The 24,430-nt window shown below is 42.0% G+C and overlaps 1 protein-coding gene across 3 annotated transcripts in view; it reads left to right on the top strand.

The window, feature by feature from the left end:
- The first annotated feature begins 679 nt into the window (after positions 1-679).
- SLC2A12 (solute carrier family 2 member 12) overlaps positions 680-24,430 on the top strand; it is a 78,318-nt gene continuing 54,567 nt past the window's right edge. For all 3 annotated transcript variants that reach the window (XM_066247734.1, XM_066247733.1, XM_066247735.1), the window contains exons 1-2: positions 680-961; positions 22,211-23,551. In XM_066247734.1, coding sequence (XP_066103831.1) covers positions 847-961; positions 22,211-23,551 — 1,456 coding nt within the window. In that variant the 5' untranslated portion in view covers positions 680-846. The remainder of the gene's footprint in view (positions 962-22,210; positions 23,552-24,430) is intronic.

Raw genomic sequence — 24,430 nt, 5'->3', positions numbered from 1 at the left:
AGTCCTGCCTCTCCGCGTTAGAAGTACCCTCCTCCTACAATCAGGCTTATCTCAACCTGGCAGAAGGTTTAGGGTTAGTTCCTCACTTAAATGACACTGTGCGCCAGTAAACTGGATTACTTGCTCTGATCCCGGGGTGTAAGAAGTCCAAAGAATCCATGCTTTCTGAGTGTGAGTGTGCTCAGTCTCAGGCCCTGATTTGGCTGACAGGCCTTGGAGAGGGGGAGCACACAGGACATTCACCTAGAGTAAAATCAGGTTGAAACAATAAAGATGTTTTATACTTTGTGAAAACTGGTAAGTGTCACGACTCTCGGAATAACAGTCTTGTTGAAAATTTGACACACTTTCCCTTCTGGTATGTGTTGGCATAAATTGTTCCTCTCTCTGCAAGATTAACTGATACCATCTGTGAGTATTTTGGGCCCTCGTTGTCAGCCTACGTTTGAATCTGCATGTTTCTTTTTGGTGCCTCTTTTCAAAGGTGCAGGAATCAAGCGCTACCTACCCACTGCGGCCAAACGCAGTGTCGGAGCTCCGTTTATTCCCAAACCCTTTCACCCCGGGCGCCCAATTCGGCATCTGAAGGCAAAAACAGCCCTCGGAGACTCGGCCCTCCCACTGCCGCTGATAGGCTACTTGGAATAGCAACAGCCTGTGTCACCGAAAAGGGCAAAGCCTTCGGAAATAGAAACAAAGTTGGTCACAAATCACATTGGCTTAGCCTGAAGTTTTTGGGTTTTTTTTCCACCTTCTTTAGTATGCGACCATGGGGGAAGTGACCACTGTTGTCACAGGGGTGAGTCGGGGTGCTTTGGTGCCGAGGGAACGGCTGTAACTTCTACCATGGTACCTGTTGAAAACACAGAGGGCCCCAGTCCGCTGAACCCGAAGGGGAGACCAGCCGAGACTGATGGCAGCGACAGAGCCAGCGGCAGCCGGCATCCGCCCCGGGCCACAGGTAAAGTGAGGAAGATGGGCTTGAGTGACCGGCTGGAGAGGCAAGCTGAACTCGTGTCTCACTCTTGTGTGTGTGAGTGTGTACACGTGAGCGTGCTAGGTGCACGGAGAGAGAGACAGGATCTGGTGGGAGGAGTGACAAGGAGCTGTAATGTGAACACTGAGGTCCCACAATTGCTAAACTGGGTCTCATCGATTGTGCTGACAATGTAAGGTGTGAATCTTTTTTCATTTTGGGAGATTTGACTGGCAAGATAGTCACATGTGTAAACACATGTGCGTGTGCACACACACTTTTTCATTTGTTGTCACAAATGCACAATCTGTACAAGTGGACATTATAACCACCGTTTTCAAAATCAGTATTTTAAGTAGGCTTCATAAAATTTTTAGTTACATAATCAATGAACACAACCCTGTTTTTACATTCCCAGCATCTGTTAGTAATGAATTGGAGCTTTATTCCATTTGGAGCCTAAAACTGTCTTTAAATCCAGCCTTCTGAGCTGAGGTTTAATACTCATTCTTCTGGGGGTGAAACTGGGAAAAGTTTTAATTCATTTCAGTTATCTTTGGTACACCAAATGCTTGCCTTCACTTCCACGTTTACGCTCCCCACAGACACATTGCACCTTTTTCGGTGCCTCTTCCTATTTATTCAGTTCTCAAAAGAATGGGGATAGATGGTAAGTAACATGAAACAAACACCAATAATTCTCTTCTTCCTATTGCCTTCATTCCTCAGCTCCACTCTCTCACCCATATAATAATATTCTCAGGCCATCTATTGGAATTTCACAAATAATCCAAGGCACCAAATGATACAAAGGGCATTTACCTTGGACCCAATATGTATACTTACTTTTGCATGTGGGTTTATCTGATCCTGGAATGCAACCCACGGCCTCTCTCATGGAGGCACAGAGTGGTGCCTCCTGGGGGGCGGAGAAGCTGTCATTTTCTCTGTCCTGCTCCTTGCTCAGCCTTCTCCTGATGTCCCACTTCTAGTGGAGAATGGATCATGTCTGGACTTATCTTTTAATATGGCCTAGCCCTTCCAAGCAGAGCTTTCTCTAAGCGTGTTCTCTGGCGCCTGAGTCTAAGAGCAGGTAAAGGAAAAGCGTTACTAAGCTCTCTCTGAACTTCTGCAAGACAGAGCTGAAGAGCAAGCTGAGGCAGTGACACGGGCAAAAGGCGAACTAACATAGTGTCGGTGATCATGACGCAAAGAAGATGAAAAGAAACTTTTTTCTGAAGGGACCTCCACTGTAACAATTAAAAATTGCCTGTTTAATTTTGATATGGCTTTGAAAGCATAGTATGTTCTGAGTAGGTTAAAACACACAGGCTGTTATCCTCACAGAAGGTAAGATGCGTGTATATTTGCAAAGGTTGACTGCATGGGCAAAATTTAGTTTAAAGTGCAACTGTTTATGTTGTTGAAAAGAAAAGATAAATCAATAAATACACTGCCCACAAAAATTAGGGGATATTTTATAGCTTCGTATTCATTTCTGAAATATCTCCTAATTTTTGTGAGCAGTATATTATAAATTACCTTTTAAATGAAACTGTATTATGCAGAAGAGTAAGCCTTGTTTCCCTAAAAGTTTAAATGGATATGGCTTTGTTTTGTGCTATATGTAGTTTATAATTAGATGAATCCAAACTTTTTATTATTACAGTTGCAATTATTTTCTAAGTTGTAAACATCTCGTGGTACCCAAAGGCAATTATATATATATGGTGCATGTATAGTACAGACGTACCTTACAGTGTTGACAAGTTACTTCACCTCGGCTATTAGGATTATATTTTAGTATGTTCTATGGACATGTTACGGTTTAATGAAATACTATTTGACAAAAATTCCTTTCCACCTCCTGATATTTTTAAACTTCCACAGTTTTATTCAGAGTATTTAAAATATGTTTAATAATTATCCTACCATTTTTAACATTTGAAGGTAGCAAATTTTTCTCTAGTCCTAGATGGAACAATTAAAGCACAGAGGAATGAGTTACACAGTCCAGAACAAGGTAATTAAATCATTTGAGATACTGACAAGTGAAACAAAACAAAAGTCCTAAGCTCTGTGACTGCACCCATTAATGCTATTACACACAATGAAAAGTGTTGGCAGCTCTTTCTCGACTAACCCCTCTTAACCTGGAAAGAATGCTTTGTTTCAGTGACTTGAAGCTAACGAACTAAATTCATTTCAAGAATCTATGACTCATGGTGGGTTCATTTTTAGTAAATGTTTCAGTGTTCATAGACATGTTATACTTGACTTCATAGGGCAGGGTTGAGCTCAACTTGAAATCCTGGTGTCTAGAGTCAACAATAGATATAGATGAAGGGACAAACGTGGCCTCTGGAGAATCTCACCCAAGAAGGACATGAGGCCAGAAGATGTATGGTTGGCCTAAGTTCATAAAGTGGTTGGTGCAAAGCTGACCCTGGCTACTTCTGGCTTTGGCCTAATAGATGTTCCTCCACCTCAGGTGTTGGGTCTGCCAGGTTTCTCTAATTTCATGATTCAAATAACTGGCTAAGGGGCAGGTTTCCTTAAGCCCCTCTTTACCCCAACAGCCCTGCTTTTTCCTCTCGGATATGCCCTTAAGGTCAGAAACCAAGAACAGCCTGGCCAGGTGGTAGCACAGTGGATAGAGTGTTAGCCCTGTATGCAGAGGACCCAGGTTTGAAACCCCGAGGTCACCAGCTTGAGTGTGGGGTTGCTGGCTTAAGCGTGGGATCATAAACCCCCATGGTTGCTGGCTTGAGCCCAAGGTCGCTGAATTGAGCCGAAGGTCACTGGCTTGAGCAAGTGGTCACTGGCTCAGCTGGAGCTCCCTGCCCCCCCCCATCAAGGTACATATGAAAAAGTTTGAACAACTAAAGTGCCGCAACAAAGAATTGATACTTCTCATCTTTCTCCCTTCCTGTTTGTCTCTGTCTCTCCATCTTTTTCTCCCTCTCTCTCTCTAAAAAAAAGAAGAACAATATTAATTATGTGAGTGCAGATTCTCAGCACTGCAGGTCCTATTGCCAAAGACTCTGGAACCCAGATCACTAGAACGGAGCTCACTGATTCAGTAGAAAGGGCTGCACTTCACGTTCTTTAAGACCCTTCTAAATCCAGATGCCACAGTCTGAGATATAATAAATGCACACTTCTGCTAATCAGATAAATGTTCAAAGGCAGTGGTTTTCAACCTTTTACACTTGAGGACTGGTAAAAATAAGAGAATTATTTCAGGCACCTCTAAGGCAGAAATTACTCTGAGCATAAGTGAATTCAACTAAGATCATTGGCCTATAATCTTTATACAAGATCAGGGTGGTTAACTCTTTCGAGCATTGGCATGAAATTTCTGGCAAACCAGATAGGAGATGGTGGTTGAAAAACACTGCTCTAAGACATTCTCACATATGTTTAAAGCTTTTTACAAGTAGAAGTTGAGTAGGTACTCAGTACATAAGAAAGGTAATCGGCCCTGGCTGGTTGGCTCAGCAGTAGAGCGTCGGCCTGGCGTGTGGGGGACCTGGGTTCAATTCCCAGCCAAGGCACATAGGAGAAGCACCCATTTTCTTCTCCACCCCCCCCCCTTCCTCTCTGTCTCTCTCTTCCCCTCCCGCAGCCAAGGCTCCATTGGAGCAAAGATGGCCCGGGCGCTGGGGATGGCTCCTTGGCCTCTGCCCCAGGTGCTAGAGTGGCTCTGGTCATGGCAGAGCGACGCCCCGGAGGGGCAGAGCATCGCCCTCTGATGGGCAGAGCGTCGCCCCCTGGTGGGTGTGCCGGGTGGATCCCGGTCGGGCGCATGCGGGAGTCTGTCTGACTGTCTCTCCCCGTTTCCAGCTTCAGAAAAGAAAAAAAAAAAAAGAAAAGAAAGGTAATCATGGCCTTCTCCAGAGGAAAGAGGGGAGGTGGAGAAAGGAAGACCCTGTGTCCTGACTACTTCCCTGTTCCTTCCTGTTCCTTGTCACCCTTAGCAGACAAGCTTCTGGTTGGGGAGCACAATGAGCAAACCACAGGTCCAACACTACTCTGGTTAGGCAGGCCATGTTTTACTGGGTGGAGCCTATTTACTGTGCCCCTACTGAGTGTTGAGATCCCAGCTTTAGCTTAACCTAGCCCCCTTGAATTCAGTCAGGCCCAGCTTCCTCAGGCTTCTTTGGGGCAGCCTGAGGGAAAGTCTACTTGTAAGAGAGACCGAGGAGACTTTGGGAAACACACTTGTCCCCAAGGAAGAGAGAAGCAGGCCAATTAACTTGACCTAATAACAGAGCTTCAGTTGTCAGAGGAGCAATTCTAACAACAGACCAGTCTCTTTGGCAAGATCCAAGCTGAGGCCATTCCCAATTTCCCAGGCTTTCCATATATTAAAAAGTGAAGTGACAAAGTCCACGACAAAAATGACTGTGTTTTAAAAACATGTATTTAACAAATTAAAGTCTGATAACAACAGCAGAAATTGTTATTGTGTGTTGCTGGACAGTCCCAAGGAAGTGACAAGATTTATAGACATGTGAATTTATGAGAAACTTGCAGAATCTTTTCTGGGAAAAGAAGACCCGATTTAAAGATAACCATCTCCCCTTTTACTTTAGTCACTGATCTCTCTGTGTCTGTACATTTAACCTCACTTGGACATCACATCAAACGTTTAAACTTGAGATTTTTATAACTGTAAGGACTGGGCGAATGGCTTCTCCAAGATCTAGAAAGGGAGACGGCTCAAGATAAACATGGTGAGAGCTGCTTCAGCACAAACTCTGGCTGGTGTTTGGCTCACCCAGATCTCAAAGAGCTTTTATTCTCCTTTAAGATCATGTCATCAAGAAGTGGAGAGTGGTTGCCACTTGCCACTGACCACCTTTTGGCCGCCACAGCAGCAGACACACATTGGTGGGAGCTGGTGCTGGCAGGGTCCTGGCAAACGTGAATGAAGGCAGGCCAGGTTGCCACCAAGCAGTGCTGCTGACCTGGATTGACTGAAATTAGCTGGCAGATACAAGTGTGTGTGGACTGGTTTTACAGCTGACATCTGTTCCGATAGGTCAGGGCCCCTGTTTCAGCTGTTTATTATTTTAAACATAACTCTTCTCTCACTAAGATTGCTAGCGGGAGCTGAGGCCAGAGATTCCAGGAACATGCCTGATGACACCTGATAGGACCCTAATGTGAGACCTCGAGATGTATTCTTTGTGAATTCTCAAAGGGTCACTTTCTAGTAGTGCTCTAGATCCTATCGTAGCTGGTAAAAACAGAACTCTAAATACAATGAAGCTACCCTGGAGCTGCCTGAGGAAAGTTCAATTTGCAGCTATATATCAAAGGTAAACCAGCTGATTTAAACATGCAATTTTTAATTGCCATAGATGTGTGGGATTATATTTTTCCTTCAAGAATAGTTAGCTCAATTCTGATTTTGTAGGTAACATTTTTCCCAGTAGGAACAACCTAAGTCCTATTTAGCTTCAGGGTTGAAAAGTTCTGAGAACTCCAAACCTTCCTCCATTAAAGTGCAATTAACTTGGGCTTCTAAGAGCTTACACAGCTATTTTCTCAGATTGTATGAGCAAGAACTGGTTCTATAGGATTTTTAAACTGAGCAGAGCCCGGGGTTTCCTAGTTGTTTTGTTTCTCAAGAGCAGTCTTTTCCAAGAGGATGAATTCTTGAATAAAATAAGGAAATGAAAGCCATGTAGAAAGACACCAAGTTATGGTGGTAAGAAAGAGGAAAACTTGGAATGGGCTTATTCCCAAGGAGTTGTTTAACCTGTGGGGTCAGAAATATAAATTTTTCTCTTACCTTTCTAAGTTCTGACTAGACTAATAATCAAATTGATATGAAACAGATTAACAGGAAAAGGTGACCAAATTGATCACATACGTACATACTGGTGCTTCATTAGAATATGAGACTGGAGAACAGATGAAATAGGTTAGGCATATGAACCATCTTGAGCTAAGAAGAGAGGGCGTTGTATAGCTTCGGACATCATAGGAAAGGAAGGCAGTTCATATGGAGATGAAAAGCAATGTTGGGTAAATAAATGTTTGCTAAGCCACATTTAACAGTGGGACACAGAGAAGACTTTGCTCAAAGAGGCCTTGCTTGGTTCTTCTCTCTCAAACCTAGTTCATATTAGACTGTAGTTGTCTGTGATGGTAGCTCTCTTCCTGATCCTCTCAGTCAGTTCTTTTAGGCAGTTAAGGGAAAGGTCAAAGACTTTTTCCTGAGTCTTTTCTTGAAAATAACCAGCTTAAAATAATCATTATTCCACTGTTCAGCCATATGAAATGATGACATATTGCCATTTACAACAACATGGATGGACCTTGAGAATATTATAAGTGAAATAAATAAATCAGAATAAGCTAAGAACTATATCATTTCACACATAGGTGGGATATAAAACTGAGACTCACAAACATAAAAGTAACATGGTTACCAGGGAGAGGGGGTAATGGGAGGGAAGTAAAGAGGGACAAATACAGTCATGGAATATAATTTGACTTTGGGTGATGGGCACACAACACAATCAACAATTCAAATTCTATAGAGATGTTCACCTGAAACCTATGTATTCTTATTGATCAATGCCACCCCATTAAATTTAATTTCTAAATAAAAAAATCATTATTCCAAAGACATACTTTGAGGGTACCAAACCCTTTTTCCTCTCAGTCCAAAGACCAGATAAAAATGATTTCCCATCCTACCTTCTTTCAAAAGGCACTCAATCTCAGTTAAAGGCACAAAATCTGAATCCTCCCCACCAATACTTCCAAGCTGAAACTTTAAGTCAGATAGATTACCTTTACAGTAAATTATAAATTCATATGAGTTTTTTTATTTTATTTTGGCTCAAAGTTATCATTTTCCTTCCTATGCCCCAGCACACTCATTTATACTTTACTAACTGGCTGTGCCTTAGTGATATACTGATTTTCTGTACCATTTAAATAGAAGTAATAATAAGGCTAAAGTAATTTATCACAGTATTCTAATTTTGGGAGATCTCATTCTTCTCGAACATGATTCTCTTTATCCTGTTCTGCCAAAATATTAAGAAGAAAAAGACAGTCTTTCATTTAACTTATAGGAGTGTTTTTTTCCCCATAAGTAAATCAAGTATAATTTATCTTTAAACTGTTAAATTGTGTTTCCCTTGGAAGTAATCGTTTCCCAGAAATGCTTATGACTCAGGTTTGCCTGGCAGTGTTAGGCTCTGGGATAGTTAGTTATGTATTATTTTATCCAAAATGCTTTGCTCCTGTAGACACCTGTTGCCACATTTTGTGGGAGTTGGAGTCAGGAGCTATGTGCAATGCTAATTTAGTAACATGCCTGAAATGGTATCTCAGCCTCAGGTGCACAAGGCTTTTCAAGACTAAGGGGGAGAGTTGCAAGTGGAATCAACTTGCACAGTAAGAGAGCATCCCCAAGCTGACGGAATGTTTCATTTACACTGGGAAACAAAGCTGCAGAAACCCCCAGGCACAAGCACAGGAAAAATGTTTCACATTGGAAGCCCAATTGTGTAGGTACGGCCAAAAACAAAGGAATGCACAAATTTATAAAAAGGCATAATTGTTATGCTCAAAATGAGGTATCATCTTACATTTTTGCTGTCAATAAGAGAGACTATTTCACAGTTTTACTTCCATGTTATGGAGATTTTACTCCATCGTTCAGGCTAACAAATCCTTGTTGAATGATTGTGGGCCAAGAACTTTTGTTACTACTTGCACTTCTTTTCTTTACAACAGGGGTCAGAAACCTTTTTGGCTGAGAGAGCCATGAATGCCACATATTTTAAAATGTAATTCTGTGAGAGCCATACAACGACCCGTGTACGTTAGGCATTATCTAGTAAAAATTTGGTGTTGTCCCGGAGGACAGCTGTGTTTGGCTCCAGCCACCCACAACCATGAACGTGAGCAGTAGGAAATGAATGGATTGTAATACATGAGAATGTTTTATATTTTTAACATTTTTTTTTATTAAAGATTTGTCTGCGAGCCAGATGCAGCCATCAAAAGATCCACATCTGGCTCACAAGCCATAGGTTCCCCACCCCTGCTTTACAACAATCCGATGAGGTAATATTACCCCCAGTTCACAGATAAGGAAACTGAGGCAGAGAGAGCAACAGCTAATGTGTATCAAGCGCCTACTACCATGCACCAGGTACTCTTCTATCTCCTTTATTCTCATAGCACATTTATAAAGTCGGTAATATTATCACCTTTTATTTCAAGAATGATGACACAGAGGAACAGAAAAAGGTTAAGAGACACATCAAAGTCTAACTGGAAACCACTCAGGCATGTTGAGTCCAGATCGTAACCTCACCACTAAGCCCAGGTGCCTCCTAGAGAGAAGTGAAGTGACCTGCTCCAGGTAGCACAGATAATGGGTGACAGCACAGAAATCTGAACCTCACTTTTCTATCTCCAGTCTAGGGTTTTGCCCATTTGATTAACCATCCATCACTGATGTCTTTACTTCCTGCTCTGATCTGTGATCTGATCTGTGAATTTGGGTTCCCAGTTACACTCATTTCAAACTTGATTGCACTATGTTTTAGCTAGTTTCTCAATTTTATATGTAATATGTCTTTTTTATAAGATTATAAATCCCCAAATAACATACATATATATATATATATATATATATTCTTGGGTCTATTAGAGCTCTGAGCCAACTTCAAGTGCTTGGAAAGCACTGTGTAATTCATAAGAGGGAAGAGTTATGCTTTTTCTTTGCATTTCCATCAGGGATCACGGGCATGTGGCACAAGTGTCACCATCTTGTGCCACCAAATCCAGATGTACCCTAGAAAATGCCTCAATGCAGTGCTCACAATGACAACCTGCTGAATGTGCTGTCCACCAGATGAACCTGACTGCCATCTGTGCCCAAGACAGTGCTGGCACCTAGTACATGCGAAATTGTTAAATGAGTAAAGAAATGTTTATTGACTTGAACTAAAGAGAATTTTAATTTAGCAATGCTTATTGAGAGGCAGAGTGATGCATACTTCAAGGTTAAAAAATAATCTTAAGATGTTTTTCATGTCTATAGATTTTACTAACTCATCAGAAAGATAGGAATCTATCTTTCAATTAACAAGACAATTATTAAACAAATTTTGAGTATTGACTAGGATTCAGACATGATGTTAGAACCTGAGTCCAATGGTGAACAAGAAACATCTATGCAATGCAGACGCTTGTTAGCAATTGATAGAAAGAAGAAAGAGATTGGGACACTTACAATGGAAGAGGTGTCCAGATGCATAATACTATGGTAGTGCACAGGAGGCAACACTGCCAGTTTGCAGAGCATCCTGGAAGACAGTGTTGCTAAGCTGAGTCAGGAGAAACTAACTGAAACCAGTAGGTTTACAGAGAGCATTCTGAGCAGAGAAATGAGCTTGGATACAAGTTTGGAGAAGAGAGAATGGCACTTTCAGGGAACTGCACACATTTTGTGTTATGATGAGAGCACCGAGTTCCAAGGAGGGAAAGAAGATGACAGAGGAGTTTAAATATGTAAACAAGGACAATAGCATGAACCTTTGTGTGCTAAGTACCATAAGAGGAAGAATTCTTAAAAAAAGACCGTATCAGTTTAAGACAAATCAAGAAGGCTTCTGAAAGCAATGACAGAATTAGGGAGTCTTGGAAAACCTCATCTGCATGTCTTCAAATCCTCCAGTTCTATGAGCTTATCATTCTTTTGCTATTTAAATAAAAATAGCTCCAGCTACCCTTAAGGTTAAATTCACATGTCTCCCTGCTCCCCAACCCTCCTCTTCTCAGACACCCAATATACCTCGGAGACTTGTAGTTCTTCTCAGGACTTCTTGTACTGACTCATTGCTTCCACCAAATCCCTGCACTTCACTTCCTGCAACTATTTAGTTTCTGCCCTGTTCTAATCCACACAGGCAAATCCCATTCACACTAGCTCTTTGTAGATTTTTATTGATGATTTGAAGAGAGCTCTAGTGCTGTTAAGTATTAACTGGGCCCATTCTTAAAATACTCTGGTCAAATCCACCATAGGGAATTTCTTGTAAAACAACTTTTAAAAAATCCAGAGACCTTTTACCCTATTATTCCCTTATTTCTTTCCCTGCCCCCCACCCCAACTTGACAAATAAGATCTCTTCTCTTATTCCTGGACCTTTTTAGCTATTTTATCTGTCTGTCTGTCTATCTCTCATTCACACACACACACACACACACACACCTGTCAAAATTTTGCTTCTACATTGTATAAAACATCTCAGCTTTTTCTCCTTCTCTCTCCCTCTTGCCTACAGTCTGCCTGTATGTTATCAACAAGCCCTAGGGGGCTTCTCCCCTAACATGCAGGCCATCTGGGTATATAGTTTTGGTAAATGAAGTGCTCTATCTAAGAGCTTTGTAGCCACAGGCTTTACAAAATTATTTATTTTCTTCCCATTTTATTTTCATATATAAAGAATTTAAAAAGGACTAAAAGTGGTTTCCAATCATTTTTGAATACATAGACTCATAGGAAAACAAATTCAAATCCTCACATAATAATCTTCACAGTTTTATATTTATTGATTAGAAAATACAAAATGATAGAAAGCTACTATGCATTCACTAGCACTTTGAATTTTAAAAAAATCTATCACATTTCCATGCTTAAAATCTTAAAGTACAGATATGTATGTTACTACTTTTTCCAGCAGTCTATAATCATTGATGGGGTGAAGATCCTTTTCCAAGACCTTGTCAATTTTAAAGTGTCCATAGCTCATCACATCTCGTATACCTTGAGAGCCTCCACCTTGAGAGGGTATGTGTCTAGGAAAGATGGCTGCCAGTATGTTCTCCACATTCATCCCTTTTAACTGTCTATTAAAATTCCCCACAAAAATGTGGAAAGAAATGAAAATTATAGTAACATTAGAATCACCAATGAGTTCGAAGTTGACCCTAAATTAAATGTAAACAGGGCCGTTAATATACAAAATAGTGCAGTAAAGTGTTAGACTTCCACAGATTCTTACTTGTGCCTCCCTCACTGAAAACTATTTCACCCACCAGAGAAGGAGAAGATGTCTCCATAGTCCCCAGAGTCATTTTTCTAGAAGGTCAAAAGTTTTTGGTCCACAGTGCAATCCTATCACCTCATTATTACTTCTCTTTCTATGTCTCTTTAGGGGCTACAATTTCTAATATTTCAGCAACTTTGTTTTCAGTAGGAAAGACGGTGCTCTTTGCATTTTGAGAAATGAAATCAGCTTAAGTAGGGGCAAAGCCTAGAGGAGCCGCTGGAATGCTACATTCTAGAAGTTGTAGTTTTGCATGTACTGTTTTTGACAAAGACCTACAGGCTGCTTCAAATAATGCAGGAATAATATCCTTATTCATAGTCGGGGGACTAAAATATATTCCTTTCTCAGTCCAATGGAGCCACACCAGAAAAATAACTTCTGGCTGTCAGAAATTTCCACGTCAATTGCTCTTCCATGTCTGACTAAGGAGAATTTGCCACTGCAGCCCAGTGGCTACAACGGGATCAGACATTGCCAACCCAAAGCTGCTGTCACTCCTTTCTGATTTTCTGCCTTTCCAACCTGGGGAACTAAAAGAGTCAGATACTCACTTCTCCATCTCTCTTGCAGCCACACTTGACCACGGATGCCACTGATTTTGGTTAGTGAGACATTAGGGTAAATTTGTAGGGGAAGAAAATGTTTTCCTCAATCCTCTTTGGGTCTCATGCTGGTTCTGAAAATTAAACTGACAATAACAGATTAATAGGAGAAGAGCATCAAAGTTTTTTTAATATAAGTTTTACAAGATACAGGAGTCTTCATAAGGAAATGAAGACTCAAAGGAATTGTTAAACCTGAGTATTTTCATGCCAGGTTTGATGTGGAAATATGATAGGTGAGGGAGTATTATAAGTGTAGGAAACTGAGAGAAACTTGGCCAGTCCTGTTTGTTCAGATTCTTCTTGGCGTCTTCTTGAAGATAAGACTGTTCCTTTCCTCCTAGGATAGGGAAGGCACTTCTCACCCAGCGGCTCTCTGTCCTGCTTCAGGGGGAGGAGTGAGGGGAAAGCCCGAGGTACCATCCTGTATCTGCCATTCTCTTAAACTCCTCCAGCTTAAAGTATTCAATATGCCAAGATGTCATATTTTGAAGCAATGTGTCTTGAATCTCATTATCTTCCAAGGTTCTTCTGGAAAGTTCCTTTTCTGATTAAAGAAAGAGGTCTTGCCCTCAGCCTCTTCCATTATTTCTTGCCTTTGAACGTGGTTGTGAGGGAATCTTAGGTATGACACTATGGCCACCACCTTGCACATAAGGTGACAAGTGTGGACAGAGCCAACCCTCTGAGTATGCAGAAACAGAAGAGGACACCATACTCAGCTCGGTTTTCTCGAAAATTAAACAAGAAGCGCCCCAGTGTTTAAGCCCTTGTTTAATATCATCACTGATTTGTGAGGATTAGGTCAAAAGACTACAGCAGATCTGGTTTTTGGAAAGTATGTTTTAAATACTGTACAAAGGAAATGCATGCATTTTAAGATTTCTTTTTATAGAAAACAAATTTTGTAAAGCATCTAATTTCTGTTTTCTATAATTTTTTAAAAATCAACTTTGAACCTGACCAGGCAGTGGCACAATGGATAGAGCATTGGACTGGGATGCAGAGGACCCAGGTTTGAACCCCAGGTTGCTGGGTTAAGTATGGGCTCATCTGGTTTGAGAAAGGCTCACCAGCTTGAGCCCAAGGTCGCTGGCTTGAGCAAGGGGTCACTCAGTCTGCTGTAGCCCCCTGTCAAGGCACATAAGAGAAAGCAATTAATGAACAGCTAGGTTGCTGCAACAAAGAATTGATGCTTCTCATCTCTCTCCCTTCTTGTCTGTCTGTCCCTAGTTGTCCCTTTCTCTGTCTCTGTCACACACAAAAAAAAAATCAACTTTGAGCCCTGGCCGGTTGGCTTAGTGCATAGAGCATTGGCCTGGCATGTAGAAGTCTAAGGTTTGATCCCTGGTCAAGGCACACATAAAAAGTAGCCATCTGCTTTTCTATCTCTCCTTGTACCCTTTCTTTCTCTCTTCCCCTCCTGCAGCCAGTGGCTTGATTGGTTTGAGCATGACTCCAAGTGCTGAGGATTACTTGGTTGGTCCAAGCATTAGCCTCAGGCACTAAAAGTAGCTCAGTTGATTTGAGCATTGGCCACAGACAGGTTTTCTGTATGGATCCCGGTCAGGAGGCATGCAGGAGTCTGTCTAGTTATCTCCCCACCTCTTACTTAAAAACAACAACAACAAAAATCAAGGTTGAAAAAAGAGATGTAGGACCATATCTAATGACAAGAATAAACTGAGGTGAAACTGGAGCTAGCTGAGAAGAAGATGCAGATAGACCTATAGATGACACATAAGGAATGGGAGGAGGCTAGATGTGCAAGAGAAGAATTATTACCTGAAATCTGTGATGGGCAGGATAAATATGGGAAGTTACTCTACATGCACTTGAAAGGACAAAGAGATGGAGATAAGAGAAGAAATCAGTAAATTTAACACATTAAGAATTATTCTGAAATAAATTGAGAGAAAAAATATGCCAAAACAACTGGAAGAAATCTTTTTTGAGTAGAACTCAACTGGTTGCAGAAAAAGATAAAAGAAAGAAGCACTATATCTTCATTGAAGTTTTACATTGAAGGAGGGAAAGAAGGAATAAAAGAAGAAAGAGAGAATGGAAAGAAAAGAATAAAAGTCATACATGTAGCCTGACCCGTGGTGGTGCAGTGGATCAGGCGTTGACCTGGAACACTGAGGTCACCGATTCAAAACCTTGAACCTTGCGCTTGCCTGGTCAAGGCACATATGGGAGTTGATGCTTCCTGCTCCTCCCCCTCTTCTCTCTCTCTCTCTCTCCCCCTTCTCTTCTCTAAAATGAATAAATAAATAAAAATAATTTTTTTAAAAAGTCATACAGAAAATGATATTTACAAACAAAACAAAATGCAGGGAAGTGCTAATATGCAAATTTAAACAATGTCCCCTGCTTACGCTCCTCAAGCCAATGAAATCGTCTATTTCTAGGAAAGTGTGGCTGGGGAAGTACTAATTCAAACCTAAGATTGGAAAAATAAGAAAAGAAAGAAAGCCAATCCTTATGTTTTTGTTCGAGAAAGGTCAAACAACAGTAGGTATAGAGAAAGGCCAACTTTTCTGTTGATCTGAATTTCATTGTACTCTAAAGAAAGAATACACATACAGGGTGGGGGCAGATAGTGGTTAAATAAAAGCTCATGCCCAGTATTTACTATCACTTGGGGTACCTATCACACACAGTCCCAGGACAAGGGCAGCATCTGGGACCCTTGCCAGCTGCTGGAAACACCACACCTCCTCTCTGCATGGGATGTGCCCTCTGGGAGATTGTGTGAGGGAGCTTTCTGCTTAAGCCAGCACTTCTCCTTCACTCCTCCTTCTGTGGCATCTAACAGCTTCTACTGAGCTCTTGCATCAGGTGCTGTGAGTCCCTCCACCCATACAGACACTTCTGCTCTCAAAGAACTCCCAGTCTAAGTCAGGAACTGGATGTAACCAAGTGCAATCCGAGGTGTGTAAGGCCATGTGTGAAAATGCAGGAGAGAGAAACAAGATCAATACTAACCGGAGAGCGTATCTGGAAAGTTTCTGTAAAGGAAGAGATGTTTCAGCTGGATCTTCAAAGATGAATAGGGTTTCCCTAGGCTCTGAAATCAGGGGAAGGACATGCTTTGAGGGGGAACAGCACGGGGAGAAGCACAAGTCCGGAAGAGTGTGCAGCACGTGGTCTAGACAGGCTGGAGAACTGGTGCCTGGAGCTTCAGTGGGATCTGAATACATCCTCCACTGCTAAGCACTGAGTCTAGGCTGATGCACTGGTCTGACATTTAATAAAATATAAACATACAAGTGACAATGAGACACTTCATGGTCTATGCAATGCTTCTGATGTTAGCAGGCTAATAGCAGCACTGAAAGCTTTATAGTAATGCTAACAGTGCGCTGTTTAAATGCTAAGCATTTATGTAAACAGTTCTATATGCTAACTATCACATAAGACTGGGTATTAACTTCAGTAAGCAAACAAAACTGCGCCTGGCAGGTATTCGGGAACACCATTATCATTCATTTATTTATTCACTCACTCAACACACATTTATTGAGTATTTATTCACTCACTCAATACACATTTATCGAGTATTTACTCACTCAATGCACATTTATTGAGCATTTACTTTGTGCCAGAGACTTGAGGTGGGAATACAAATATAAGTAAAGCAGAGATCAGGAAACTTTCCGCCTAGTGCGGAAGACAAACAGGTAAAGAAATGAATGCCTTACAAAGTGACAGGTGCCCTAAACACACAGTTTGTGCACAGAAGGGCAGGGGGCGGGAGCAGCTGAACAAGGCAGGGCAAGGTGGTTGCCATAGAGGAGGTGGCGCTTGAGGTGACTCTTGTACGATGACTTGGTATCGAGGGAGGAGGGGACAGAGAAAGGGGACAGCACAGCTGCACGGATATTTGGGGGCTACCGCCAGTTTTTCTCAAGCAAAACAAGAAATGAGAAAGGGGTCTTTTAAACTGTGAAGCATTCAGTGTTGGTCAAGCTGTATAATTACCTGGCTGCCTGCCCAAAAAACAAAACAAAACAAAAAACCTGGGTGTGCATGCTTTTCACTCAGCTGCAGGACTTAGCCGGCAAGTGTGTATTGTGCGCGCATTATGTACATACGCTGTAATAGGCATATGGAAAGAAAGGAAAGAAAGCAGGCAGAACCTCAAATATTGTGGAAAAATTGAGTGGTTCAGCGCACGCCAGTCCGTTGTGGTTTCGTCTGAGTCACTGTGAGCTGTGCAGACAATGCGGCTCTTGTTGCAGCGGTGGGGCGGCTGCCTGCTCATGGCCTGTGGGGCTGCCCATCATCCGTGGTCTCCCTGAGGGTCTCAGTGCCCTCGTTTGCAGAAAGCCTGGTTGTGATCTCATCTTTAATTGGAAGTTTCACTTTATCACCTTATTAAAGAATCCTCACTGCATCTTGCAGACTGCTGGTCTTCTAACAAAGCAGCAACACAGGTGATAGGTGTAACTCAACAGCTTGTGGGGACCGGTTGCCAGTCTCCAGACAGTCACCACTTCTATGATGTCCACAGAAAGCTGAGCATGCCTTATGGCACTTGGAGAGAACACAGGGATGTCAAATAGGGCCCCTGGAAAATACGGCCCTGAGCAAAATGGCTGGAATTGCTAAACGTCATGAGGAACACTAAGTGCAGACTGTTTGACTTCAGGGTTGCGTGTTTTGTTTTTGTTTTTGTTTTTGAAAAGGGACTAATTACGATTCTTCACCCTGCTCTCTCCTTCAGCACTGGCCACTTCTCCTCTGGCCACGCAGCTGGCCCCGTCTCTTCATTGTATTTAGGCAAATAGAAACTCCACCTTCCTGCCTCGTGCTTTCTCTTTCCTCCTATCCCCTGACCGATTTCTTGGAAAAAGTTCTCTTCTCTTTCTGGCATCCATAGAATAACATCTTGCTCCTATCATCATCAACGGAATGTAGACACGGGAAAAAGCCCACTCCCTGTCTGCTGTTGTTGTTTTAATGTGGAAAAGTAGCACCAGGAAAACTGCCTGTGGTGCAAGCAAGGGCAAGGAACAAACAGTCCTCCACCCTCCAGGCTCCTCTGGCTGGTCTAGTAATCACAGAGACACGAGACAGATTAGCAAGAGCAAGTGACCACATTTAGTTACATATGCATAGATGGTAATCCCACATGTAGGAGAGTCAGACTCCACGTGTGTGAGAAATTCAGAGACAGAAAGGGAAATTTAAGTATAAATATATATTACCTTGCTGAGTGAGGGATGAGGTGAGGGGCTTTGGAAGACAGTTGCAGGGAGAGAGCGTGTTCAATAATGAATAGCTTGCTTTGGCATCAGGTAAGTAAAAAGTTATTTTTAGCAATAGCTCTTATCATGGGCCAAACTCCTAATTTAAATCTTCTAAAGTGCCGGCCGGATAGTAGTGAATCGTCCTGACACTCCAATGTTAAGGGCTTGATTCCCCATCAGGGAATATACAATAGTCAACCAGTGAATGCATGGATAGGTGAAACAACAAATCAATGTTTGGGGCAGTATCTGGTAAAGCATCCAGCAGGGAAGGGAAAGTATACCTCTCAAATAAAATTCAGACAATGAAGACCTGAACTTAATTCTGTAGCGTACAACCCATGATGGTATTCTTCCCCGTATCAGAGTAGGGTCATAGAATAGCCCAGTGCAACTTTTTAAGCTTTTAAAGGCAAATTTCCTGAGATAAGTTAGACAGGCAGATAATGTGATATATAATTTAAAATTATATATATAATTTTATAAATATTATATATATAATTTTATAAAAATGTTTAAATTATATGTAAATATACAGTGGTACCTTGAGATATGAACAAAACAACATACAAATATATTTTTTTAAGATACGAGCTGCAACTCGGTCGTATTTTTGTTTGAGATCCGAGCGAAATTCCAAGATACGAGTCGTGATTCGGGAAGCTGCCGTTAGTTGGGGCGTTGGCGCGTTGGCGCAGGGGTCCAGTATCTGCAGTTTGATATACGAGTTCACTGACTTATGAGCTCGGTTACAGAACAAAGTAAATTTGTATCTCAAGGTACCACTGTAATTTAAATCTATTTTTAATTTTGTAAAAAAACATTTTAACCAGTTCTTAGAGAAATAATTTATTATCTCTGAAGAATTATACTCAGAACTAGCTGCTGGGTCTCAAGAGGGACACTGACAAACTGGATGGCTTCCAGACCCTTTGCACACATCCTAGCTTGTCAATGTCCTGTGAGCCCTGGCGGGAAGAACTAGGCATCTGAAATGAAGTCGGGAACACAGAAGAACAAGCTGGCTTCTTCGTCTCTCAGAAGATGTTTTCTCCAGACTACAAGAAACTGGTTTGCCCTGCCCGTTACCCCATTCCCCCCTGAACTGCCACCTTATACTCTCTAAAGCAGGTTAATAAAGCATCAAAGAAAGGGACTCGGGTACTTCAAGGGGCACTTTCCTTTTGTAGGGAAGCACTCGTTCCCATCTAACACAGCGGGGAAGCTAGGAGAAGGAAGGGGCAGTCAAGGTGGCAAGGACAGTCTGCTGCTCAAGCTGTCCTGGCCTTCATCCCCCTGAATCCTTGCCTCAGTGTCCCCATGCTGTCCCCTGCACTCTAAATCCATTCTGGGCTGCCTCACTCCCGGCCGCTCCCTGGGAGTTTCATTGTCCAAATAACCATCTCTTCAATCAGGATACCACAGACCAATAGCTAAAACACAACGCTAATCACCACTGCAAACATAAATAAAATGGAGAATGACAAGTAGAGATATGAAGCAACATAATAATATTCTCATCCAAATGTGAGAACTTGACCCAGTTCTCCTTGAGATTGAGATATTTGTTGGGGACTTTCAGATCACAAGGGAAAAAGAATATGAGGAAACTGACGACATAAGTGAACCTACAAGAGAGTAAAGTCATTTTGCGTGTAAAAATTAAAACAGTACCTAATAAATGATAGATAAGAGAGACTCATTCAAATGTTAACTTTATTGAGGAGCAAAGATACATCTGTTTTGTTTCATTGTTATATATGTGCCCCCAAGTACCTAGGAAAATACCTGTCATGTAATGTTACAAGTGTTTATGATAAGCTGGATAAATTGCTGGTTTAATTTCATTTCAATGGTTTGTGTTGGAGTGTTCATAAATTACTTTTATTTTATTATAGGTTATTACATTCTTATTTGCTCCTCCATCTAAATTTTCAATTCTTTTAATTTATTTTTTGGAGTCTCCCAGTTTTCTATATCCCATCAGGATCCTGGAGATGTAAAGTACCTTGGGTATTTGTGGTGGGAAGAGATTTAGATCATGTTTATCTGACCTGCTTCTCTCACTAGTGCTAAACCCAGGCTGAACTAAGGTTAGCTGCTGAAGCAGGTTAGCTTAGCCTGTGATTGCTGTGTTCAGCACTTACTTCGACTTCTTTTTTTTTCTTTTTTCTTGCATTTTTTTTTTTTTTTTTTTGGTCACAGAGACAAAGAGAGACAGAGAGAGGCACAGACCTGGATAGATAGACAGCAGGAAGGGAGAGAGATGAGAAGCATCAATTCTTCGTTGCGGTTCCTTAGTTGTCCATTGATTGCTCTCTCACATGTGCCTTGACCGGGGGCTACAGCAGAGCAAGTGACCCCTTGCTCAAACCAACGACCTTTGGACTCAAGCCAGTGACCATGGGGTCATGTGTATGATCCCACGCTCAAGCCAGAGACGCCGCGCTCAAGCTGGTGAGCCCGCGCTCAAGCCAATGACCTCAGGGTTTTGAACCTGGGTCCTCTGCATCCCAGTCAAGCGCTCTATCCACTGCGCTACCACCTGGTCAGGTGCTTCTACTTCTTTTACATACATTCCGTTTCTACTTCATCTCCATTTTCTTTACTGTTACCTCTTCTTCTAAATGTCAGTGTACCCTAGGTCCAAGTTCTAGTCCTGCTTCTTCTTTTTCTCCATTCTGTCTCCCTTTATTTTAAATACCAAATACATGCTCCTGAATTACAGAGACATATCTCTAGCCTTGGCCTACCTCTTAAGCTGCAAATCTGTATACTCAATCCCTTACTTGGGTAAAACAAAGAAAAACGTTACCGTAAGTCTAAAATGGAACTCCTATTTCCACTGTTCCTTTCACTCCCATTCACACCCAGTGCTCTTCCCAATCTCCCAGTGTTTCACTCAACTAGCTCTTCAAACCACGGAGCCATCCTGGGTCCTGACTCACTTCTTTACCCTCTAACTTCAGCTCATGAACAAGTGTAGTCATTTTTTACCTCCAAATTGATTCTCAAATCTACTTGCTTTTAGTTCCACTCCTCACACCCAAGTGTAAACTTGTATCATCTCTTTTTGAGACTAAGGCAACACATTGCTCCCTGCTACCCACCTTTGACCTTGAAGAACTCATCTGCACACAGCAGCAAAAAGCTCCAAGTGTCAGCGCCCTCTTAGCAGTCAATGGGCATTGACCCCGTTATAGTTGGAAAACAATGAGAAATTGTTCCTGTCACCCGCCAGGCCTATGTGAAGTGTCCCCTCTGTGCTTACGCACGTTCACTGGTGCCCCTCTGACCTCTCGGCTAGTGCTATGCCCCTCACATGCTGTCTGGCTGCCAGACAGGTTTGCAGTGTGACCTCAGGCCCTGGAAACTGCTGTTTCCTGTGCCTGCAACGTTCTCTTCTCAACTATTTTTGTTTTGTTTTGTTTCTGTTTTGACAAGTTACAAACATAACAAACACCTGTGACCTACCACCAAAAACAACCATTTTGCCATTTTCCTCGATTTTAACATTATAGTAATAGAACAACAGCAGTCCCTTTGAGCATCTTCCCCAGTTCCAACCCGTCCTCCTTACTCCGAGCCAGTCTGGGTATTACTTGTTCCCTGGCCTGCATCCATTTCTCCCTCCCCCCTTTCTCACACAGCATTGACTTTAATAAGGCACTCTCATCTCCTCCAGTCTGCCCCCTCCCTCGTGGGCCTCAGAAAAAGGCAATGTGGCCCAGTTGTGGCCAAAGAGGCAAGGAGACAAGAAGGAACATTTACTGGGGCTGGAGCTGTGCTTCTCCCCACCCCCTCCCCAGGTATACACCGTGAAGCGGGTAGCACTTTCAGAGGGTCCTCCTCTCTCCATACTGCCCTCAAGCTTGCCTTTAGAGAGGCAGGGTGGGACCCGAGGAGCCAGGTTATCTAAATTTCTGACCCAATGCCAAAGCAGAAGTGAAACAATGTTCTTGTTTGTTCAGTCCTCCTCATCATTTGTCATTTTCTTATCTTGCATAACTGTCAGCTCAAAACTTAAAACATCACAAACAGAAAGAAACGACCTTCTACAGGTCCCCACCCTTCTCCCAAAAATGAAAGAAAAAGGATTTCTTTCTTTTATAGCTCACTATTATTTGGGGGGAGCATATTATTTTACTATACTTCTGGGTGTGTTTATACTCGTGCTATGAAAAACTTTCTTATGCAAGGTGAAGTCTCCATTCAGACCTAAAATGTTTAAAATGACAATTCGAAACTAACCCTTCTGTTTCTCCTCTCTGCTTGTAGGTTGCGGCATGTTTACTCTCCTGTCATCTGTCACGGCTGCTGTGAGTGGCCTTCTGGTGGGTTATGAACTTGGGATCATCTCTGGGGCTCTTCTTCAGATAAGAACCTTATTAGCCCTGTCTTGCCAGGAGCAAGAAATGGTTGTGAGCTCCCTTCTCATTGGCGCCTTCCTAGCCTCTCTCACGGGAGGAGTCCTAATTGACAGGTATGGAAGAAGGGCCGCCATCATCTTGTCGTCCTGCCTACTTGGACTTGGAAGCCTAGTATTGATACTCAGTTTATCTTACACGGTTCTGATCGTGGGACGCATCGCTATAGGGGTTTCCATTTCACTCTCTTCGATTGCCACTTGTGTTTACATAGCTGAGATTGCCCCACAACACAGAAGGGGTCTTCTCGTATCCCTGAATGAGTTGATGATTGTCACTGGCATTCTTTTTGCCTACATTTCAAATTATGCATTTGCCAATGTTCCCCATGGCTGGAAGTACATGTTCGGCCTTGTCATTCCCTTGGGAGTTCTGCAAGCGATCGGAATGTACTTTCTTCCTCCAAGTCCCCGGTTTCTGGTGATGAAAGGACAGGAGGAGGCTGCTGGCAAGGTTCTCGGAAAGTTGAGAGCTATCTCAGATACAATGGAGGAACTCACTCTGATCAAATCTTCCCTGAAAGATGAATATCAGTATAGTTTTGGGGATCTGTTTCGTTCAAAGGACAATATGAGGACCAGAATAATAATAGGCTTAACACTGGTATTTTTTGTACAGATCACTGGCCAGCCCAATATATTATTCTATGCATCGACTGTTTTGAAATCTGTTGGCTTCCAAAGCAATGAGGCAGCTAGCTTAGCCTCCACAGGGGTTGGGGTTGTCAAGGTCATCAGCACCATCCCGGCCACTCTTCTTGTAGACCATGTTGGGGGCAAAACTTTCCTCTGTGTTGGCTCTTCCGTGATGACAGCCTCACTGGTGACCATGGGCATTGTGAATCTCAACATCCACATGAACTTCACCAATATCTGCAGAAGCCAGAATCTTATCAACCAGTCCTTGGATGTGTCTCTGTTTCATGGACCAAGAAACTTGTCAGCCATCAATGAAACTCTTAGGGAGTCCTTTAAGGGGATTGCTTCCCACAGCAGAAGCTCAATGATGCCTACAAGAAATGATGTGGATAAGAGAGGAGAGATGGCATCAACCTTCTTACTAAATACTGGACTGAGCCAAACTGAATACCAGATACTCACAGATCCTGCAGAAGTCCCACCTTTTTTGAAATGGCTATCCTTAGCCAGTTTGCTTGTTTATGTTGCTGCTTTTTCAATTGGTCTAGGACCGAGTAAGTATTTTATTTTTTATTTCTTCCTTCTCACCCCTTATAAATGTTAATGAATTTCTTTTGACCAGTGAGAGCATCCTACTGTTATAGCATCTCATACACAGAACTATTAGAAATAGGCGGGGATAATATTGGTGACCTGATGTTTCTACTAATGCAGAAAAGATGCTTGGCTTATACCTGCGTAATGAAATGTTCAGGACCAGTATTTGCCTGAAGGGTAAGTTTGCCATTATCTGTCATATGAGGATACTTTAACACCAACTGATTGGAGATGAACCAGACCTTGAAAGATATTTATTGCTCAAGAGAATATATTGTTTTATGAAAGCAAAGTTAACTGAGGTAACTTTGTTTTTAGGTGTCATTCCTGAGTTTCTTCATAAATGAAAGGGGGAAAAAATCAGATTTTCTTAAAGACACAATAGTGGATATTTTCTAAGTACAATGAATAAGAAGGGAATTATGAGTAGGCAAGGAGAATGCATTATTCTTTAAGTATATTTTATCACTAGAGTAACCTCCCAGGCACTTCATTCTCCTCTATTAAACAACAGAAAGGGAGTCAACTTACTCCTATTAAACTGAGTACAAATAGTTTACAGCGAGATAGCTACAAGGGTGTTTTATTTTGTGTAGCTGGCTACTCCAGTGACAATGTTTAAGCCCTACTCTGGAGCAAACTCTCAGGGGTTTGCTAGAATAGATTGTTTGTTAAAGTTTCCTAGTCTTTTAGCTTCAGCCTGAAAGCCTAAACCTCTCTGTAGAGAAATTATAGAAGGTCTTTTGTACATCTCACTAGAAAATGAAGTGCTTAATCTCTATTCTCAACTCTCCTCCTCGCTCTCTCACAGAGCTGGTATTAAAACCTTTGTTAAC

The sequence above is a fragment of the Saccopteryx bilineata genome, chromosome 12 (genome assembly GCF_036850765.1).
Source record: "Saccopteryx bilineata isolate mSacBil1 chromosome 12, mSacBil1_pri_phased_curated, whole genome shotgun sequence".
In the NCBI taxonomy this organism is placed as follows: domain Eukaryota; kingdom Metazoa; phylum Chordata; class Mammalia; order Chiroptera; family Emballonuridae; genus Saccopteryx; species Saccopteryx bilineata.
This window is presented reverse-complemented; position numbering and strand designations above follow the sequence as displayed.